We start from the raw sequence: 6,593 nt of genomic DNA, 5'->3' as shown, positions 1-6,593 counted from the left end.
CACCAATACCCCCCCCCCCAACATATCCCCCCCCCCCCCCAAAAAAAATCCTTCAGAATTTGGTGTTCAGTCCTATTCAAAAGCAAAGGTTTGAGTTGCTTTGGCTCTTTTTGCAGGCACTTTTGTTACCATACCTGCTGCTTTTCCTATCCTTGACTGCTTTTTGAACCACTTTCCTGCTTCAGTAATTGCCAGTTTCTCATTGTTCCATTTCACTTAGTTTGGCTATGGCATCACTTCATCTGAGCCCACAAGAGGCTGAGAAGCAATAATTCTACATTCACATAGTGCTCTTGGTCATCTTGAATGTTTACAAAAATCTTTCAAAAGATAATCGGGACAAGATTTGGTGTAAATGCATCCATCTCCTAGAATATTCTATTTGTGTAAAACTGTGAATTTATTTTGTTTGTTAACAGTACCTCATCACTGGCTTTATGGGCTTTTCTTTTAGTGACACCCAGTCCAGTGAAAGGCAAAGGGAAGGCAGGCCGGCCCCCAGGTTCAAAGGCATCAAAAGAGAAGACTCCTTCCCCCAAAGATGAGGATGAGGAGCCGGAAAGTCCCCCAGAAAAGAAAAAGTCAGCCAGCCCGCCACCAGAGAAGTCGGGGGACGAAGAGTCTGAAGATGAAGCACCCTCTGGTGAAGATTAAATGGAAGCTTGGAGAGAATTTTGTTTAAAAAAAAAAAAAAAAGGAAAAGAAAACATACTTAGGGGTAGAACACGGTTTTGGCTGTGGCTTGACTCATGGGCTTTGATTGCTGTCTCTTACTTTCAGCTGTTTAATACAGTATCCTTTTTTTAAAAGAGAAAACCCTTATACAGTAGTATTTTGAAATCACTGTTCTCTATTGGCCATTCCATTCTCCCTTACCCAATCAAACATGAAAGCCATTTAAAACAAATTAATGGACCACTTAAAGATTTTTTCTTGAATGGATACTGCAGTTGTGAAGCAATAAGATTTAAGGCTGACACTCAGAAACCTTAAATAATCAGATAGACTAGAGATCCCAAAGTTTGAAGAGATCTTTCAAAATTCCATTTCCTTATTTGAATACAAAGAAAATAGCCACCTAAATCTGTTGTCTAATACATTTCTGTTGATATAAGTTCCCTCAAAGAATAGGTTAACACAAGTTTCAGTTGTGTATTCCAGATACACTTTAACAACCCACGTTCTAAGCTGCTTGGGTTGATGCAGCCGTTTCATAGACAGTGTACAGGGGACTTAAAATAGATAGCCAGTCCACTTTGTGACTTTCTTTGGAAATGATCCATCTTACCAGGATGCTATACCCTTGCTTCTTTCCGGATTGAATTGTCCCTTTCAGCGTTTGTTTGGCTTTCAACCTGCAACCTGTCAGCTGTTCATAGCCATTACTCCTGTCATTTTTCAATGGCTGGATGTAGTTTGGCAGAGTATGGAAGAGAAATTTAAAACAAAACACTTTTTAAATCCTGGTTTCCTTTATGTTTTATAGGGATTTTCTTTTTGGAATAAGTAGCTAAAGGAAAAAGTAAAGATAAGCCTACAGAAGTTAGCTATGTAGTGAGGGTGAAGGCACACTCTTTTATAAATGTGAAGGGATGGATTCCTGTTAAGCCGCAGTCAGTCTCAGATCCCATGAGTCATGCTTAAGTGTTTCTCTTCTCTCCTCTCCCTTCATCTGTCCGCAGAAAGGCTATGTAGTCAACCTCAGCCTATCCAGCTGCAGTGTTGGATGGTCGATTCCTACCAGTCTAGAACATCGCCCCACTACCACTTCATTTCTTCTCCCTTCTTGCCCACAGTAGGGGAGTGTTGTTCATGCTGTTCCCACACCATTGTGTTTGCTCTTCACTGTTGGTCAATGTTCTTCTCCCAAAGTAAAAAAAAAAAAAGGAAAAAAAATTGATGAGATGGGAGGAACCAGAGGACTACTTGGATGCAGGTGGGAGGGAGCAAGGATTTAGTGTCAGTGCAGCAGGGCTATGGTGTGCGACAAGCAAGATGTTTCCACCAAATGCAGGGCACTTGAAGTGTATGCAGTGGCATTGAGATGCTTTTAACAAAGCAGCCATATCTCCCCCTCTTTTTTTGTATTAAATCTATACAAATAAACAGGCTTTTGGTCTTCAAACCTTGATACAGGGGCTGCAGTATTTGTTGTTGGAGTTATTTAAAAAACAAAAAACTGGACTTGCCACCTGTTTTAACCCTTTACGCTTTCTGTATCTTGCACACTGCTGTTTCATAGCTGAGAGGCTTGAGTCATAACCTTTTTAGTCAGCAAAGTGAATTTTATAATTGTGCTGAAACCAGCTTCTTGAAGATAACGTACGGCAGCTAGAGAGTTGGATTTCTGGTTCATGTGCTATTGTATTTTTAATCCTACTGGATTTTAGAAGGCCTTCTAGGTGAGGTGCACTAGGATGATCTGGAAGGACCATTGGCTGAACAGCCTCTGGAGCCTAAGACAGTGAAATTCTAATAGCAGTGAAATAGCTGTCTTGCATGAATTGTAGGGGGATTTTAGAGGCTGGTAAATTATATAAGCCAAGGTAAACAGTTCTCTAATACACTTTTCAATTAGACTAACATTACTGCTCTACTAAGGACTATCAGTGTTCTCACTGCAAATCTCTATTTTTAGGGGTTTAACTTTGCAGTACAGCTTCAGGCTGGACTGTGATATATAACAGTCTGGACTGAGAAATGAATGTAATCTTCCTTTCTTTCCAAATATCAGGAGAGCAAAATGTCTGTTACAGTCTTTTCTCAGACATAGTCCAGTAATTATCAGGTAACATAGGAAAAAATTAAATGGCCAAGTTCTAAATGTTCAGCTATGTGGCTGTTGTGCGTGCGTTTGCATTTTTGGTAACATACTCTTCCATGAATCTCTTTGGTCCATACAGATAGCTCCTCTCAATACAAAACACAGATATACCCCGTTTAAGCTGTTCTTGTCTATTGGGTAGTTTGGTCTTAAATGTACAAGGATTTCCTGAAGAATAGAACACCTCTGGTTGATCTGGTCAGTCGGCTGCGTGTCTTTTTAATTGTCTGAACTTCACCTGCTGGACCAGATTTGTTCTGAAGGGTGTGCATTTTGTGGTTTCTATCAAAGTGGCTCTTTTTTCAAACAAACTAATGTTCAGGATATGATATAGACCTGAAACCTGGAAATGCAGTGTTTGGACTTTTGTCTTATGTTCCTGATTTGAGTCTCTGGGCTCCAAGTTCTCATGCCTGGAAACTGTGGCCCTGTAGTAAACTGTCTCTCCACTTGTGTTCAGGCCTAACGACCCATGCAGCTGGGTACATGGTGCTTGTGTCGCAACCTGAACACTATGTAAATGCTACACACTTTTGTTTTGGATTTTTTTAACCATTTCTCTAGATTGTGTTTTGGTAGTCCACGCAAACACTAAATGCTAGTAGTCCAGGAATGCTTGTGGTCCCTGGATTTCCCCCCTTCAGTTGGAAATACAGCAGCTCATGTTTCTGCAGGTTGAAGAAAATTGTGATGGCTAACTTTTTAATTTTTTTTTTTTGTTTGTTTTTTTTTTGTTCGTTTGTTTGTTTTTGAGATGAATTCAGCATTTTCCAGTAGCTGTAGACTTTTAATTTTTTAAGTGTCCTTTTTGAATCCATTTGTGTTCAAGCATTTTAATTCTGTGAAGATGAGTTGTAGAGTCTCTCTCCGTAGGTGGGGGGTGGGAGTGAGTCCATGCTTCAAGGAGCATAAAAATTCATTCCCGCGAAAAGGCTTTGAAAACAATGAACAAAACGAATCAGGGTGGGGTTGGGGGTAGTTGTGTCAATAGAATTCAGGACCGGAAATGGATTCTGAGCTACTATGCCGGTGTAGCTTTGGAGCATTGCCACGTACAGAAATAGACTTACTCCAGAAATGCACTAATTCAGCATCCTGTCCTGGTCTGGCCCCCAAAATGGCAGCTTCCCACTACCATCCTTTACACCCATGTGTGCATTCTGCTTCTAGATCTGCACTACAGCATTTTTTTGCAGTTGCATATAAATGGTCAGGTTTTTAACTAGTTATGAAGTCCGGTCAGCAAAGGCTGACCTTTTTTTTTTCTAGTAAGGTTTGGAAGTTCCATGCTAAAAGTTATTTGGTTGAAATGAATGAATTTATTTAAATCCATTGGACATGAGTTCAGCATAAAAAATGTCAAGATGCCCATTAAGAGTAGTTTTTGTTGGGTTGGGGGATTTGGGGGGAGGCAGGAGGTGTTTTGTTTGGTTTGTTTTTGTTCTTTTTTCCCCTTCCCCCTTCTTTCCCAAGATGGGTTGGGTTTTGGGATTAATTTGGGGTGGGAAGAATTTCAATGTGAGGCAGTTTAGAAGTTTTTAATAAATCACAGTGTGGGATGATATCATGTAAAAGCAGAACTACCTGTGTGGGAGGGGGAATCCTGTATATTCTTGAGTGTTACTGCTGTCCTGGAAGGAGTGGGAGGATAGGTAATTGTTTTGAGCATGCTCTGTCTCAGCACCATGCATCTATCAGGAAGTGGAGGACTGTTTTGTATAGGGGCAGTGGCGCCTGATTTGACTTCTGAAAGTGATGAACCCTAACGTACAGCAGACCATTTAAACTGAGGAGCCAGGCCTGGGGAGGGAAGTGAAGAAACTGTAACATGCTGGAAGCTTTTGAGCTGTAGAAACTGGTGCTTTGCTTTATGTAATTTGTCTGTGGAGTGTTTATTTTTATAACAGATCATATTGTTGAACATGGTTTTTTAAACCACAAATCGATCCATGAGTCTAGATATTTGAGAAGTGGGTGTAAGTACATTGGGGTAAGAGGCTGTCAAACTGTAGAGACTGCAAACAGTCACATAAAGGGGCACCGTCACAGATCAGTAACCCTTGGGTGTGGGATTTGTTTAATGTTTCTACAAAGAGCTAAGAATAACTTTTCCAATTAGTTTTAACTCAGTGGCTTTTGAACTTTTTTCCTGCAGGGTTGGGGGGCTTAAACTCAGATATCATATGCACGGAACTGGAAAGTGAAACCAACTAGTCTGTTCATATTGTCCAACATAAGTGGGTTTTTTCTTTCTTTCTTTCTTTTTTTTTTTTAAAGAGAGATACAGACTGAGTTTTGAGGTGCTAGTAATACCAGCTAGATATGCGTCTAAAAGAAACTTCAGCTGACGGCATCCTTTGAAAGCACCTCCCCTGCCCTCCCATATCCTTATATTAGACTTCCCCACTTCATTAGATAACTGTCATTTGAATGGTTTTTTTTTTCATTAAAGTCTTTATAAAAACGTCGGTGTTTCTCTTTCTAAATCTAGTCAAAATTCTTGCTATGTTCTGACCACTATTGGAAACAATTTGGTAAACTGCCTGCCCCCATCTAACTGCAGTGAATTGAATGATTCCATCAATCTGAGCATGCTCAGTGTGACTGCAAGATACCATTGTGCATACGCTTTGTATATTGGGGCAAGGGTTTTATATATATATATTTTGGGAGGGCTAGGGGGTGGGATGGAGAAATACTCAATCAGCTTAAGCCACAGTAATGTGTGTAAAAGCCCCTGAAGTATTTTGTGTGTGAGTGCGCGAGTGTGTGTGCGCGCGCATGGGAGCGTCTGACACTTATTCCCTATGTGTTCTGGAAATTTGTGAATTCTACTTTTTCCTGCAGAAGCAATTGTTACAAAAATTGTAAATAAGAGCTACGTAATTTGTTTTACCATGAACATGATGTCACAGCAAACCCTATAAAACTACTCTGATAAAGGAGGGAGAGACATCAGGAGGGCATTGGGCCCTTAACATCAGCAAGGCATTGCTCAGTGGTATGCAATGAATATTTGTCTAGAGTATTCACAACCCTGTTGGGCCTTCAGTAAAATTAGCCCCACCCCTGAGTTTCTGCACCTCTTCCTCACTAGCAGCCAGAAAGGTAGGGGTGGCAGCAAACTAAGTACTTTCTGCTGGCCTGGGACTGAAGAGCATTCCTGAATGTGGTTCTGTCATCACTGGGCATGATAAAACTTCATTAGGGTTGGCAAGTTCTTGCAATACCTTGACAATACTGAGATTGGCAGCATGGTACTAGGAGTTAAGTTTGAATGTAACATTAATGCTTTATTTAAAAAAAAAAAAAAAATTTTTTTTTTAAAAAGGGGGTTGAAGTGAACATGACTTTGTTGACCATGTTCGTGAATTATAGATGCAACATGCATTGGTAGAATTGTGTGATGGTCTTTTGTGCTACTTAATTTTACATATTCCAGTCTCTGTATGTACCTGCAAAGAAGAAGAAAAAAAATTAACAAAACCCTGCTTTGCTTTTATTGAAGGGTTCCCAGGACTGCATACCTGCTCCTGAGCTCTGTTTTAAGTATGTGTATCCTTCGCTTGTATTTTGTATTAAAAAACGAGAAAAAAGAACCCTTTATTGTTCAGCATGTTGGAATTGTGTCCCCTCTTTATTTTTCTCTTTTTGGAATATATTAAGCAACTCATTCTTCTGTATCTTTTTTTTTCTTTTGTAAACTTTTTGGTTTTGTTTAAAAATGGCTTTATAAAAGGGCTTTTATAACCCATAAATATGACTTGTG

General features: G+C 39.9%; 1 protein-coding gene across 2 annotated transcripts in view; it reads left to right on the top strand.

Moving 5' to 3' along the window:
* The window catches only part of NUCKS1 (nuclear casein kinase and cyclin dependent kinase substrate 1), a 12,891-nt gene extending 6,742 nt beyond the window's left edge, over window positions 1-6,149 (top strand). For both annotated transcript variants that reach the window (XM_019513996.1, XM_019513995.1), the window contains one exon: window positions 455-6,149. In XM_019513996.1, coding sequence (XP_019369541.1) covers window positions 455-654 — 200 coding nt within the window. In that variant the 3' untranslated portion in view covers window positions 655-6,149. The remainder of the gene's footprint in view (window positions 1-454) is intronic.
* Window positions 6,150-6,593: the final 444 nt, after the last annotated feature.

This window comes from Gavialis gangeticus, unplaced genomic scaffold (assembly GCF_001723915.1).
Source record: "Gavialis gangeticus isolate Ggan-Ray unplaced genomic scaffold, GavGan_comp1, whole genome shotgun sequence".
NCBI classification, from domain to species: Eukaryota; Metazoa; Chordata; order Crocodylia; family Gavialidae; genus Gavialis; species Gavialis gangeticus.
Note: the sequence above shows the minus strand (reverse complement) of the source record. Positions and strands in the feature narration are given on the sequence as shown.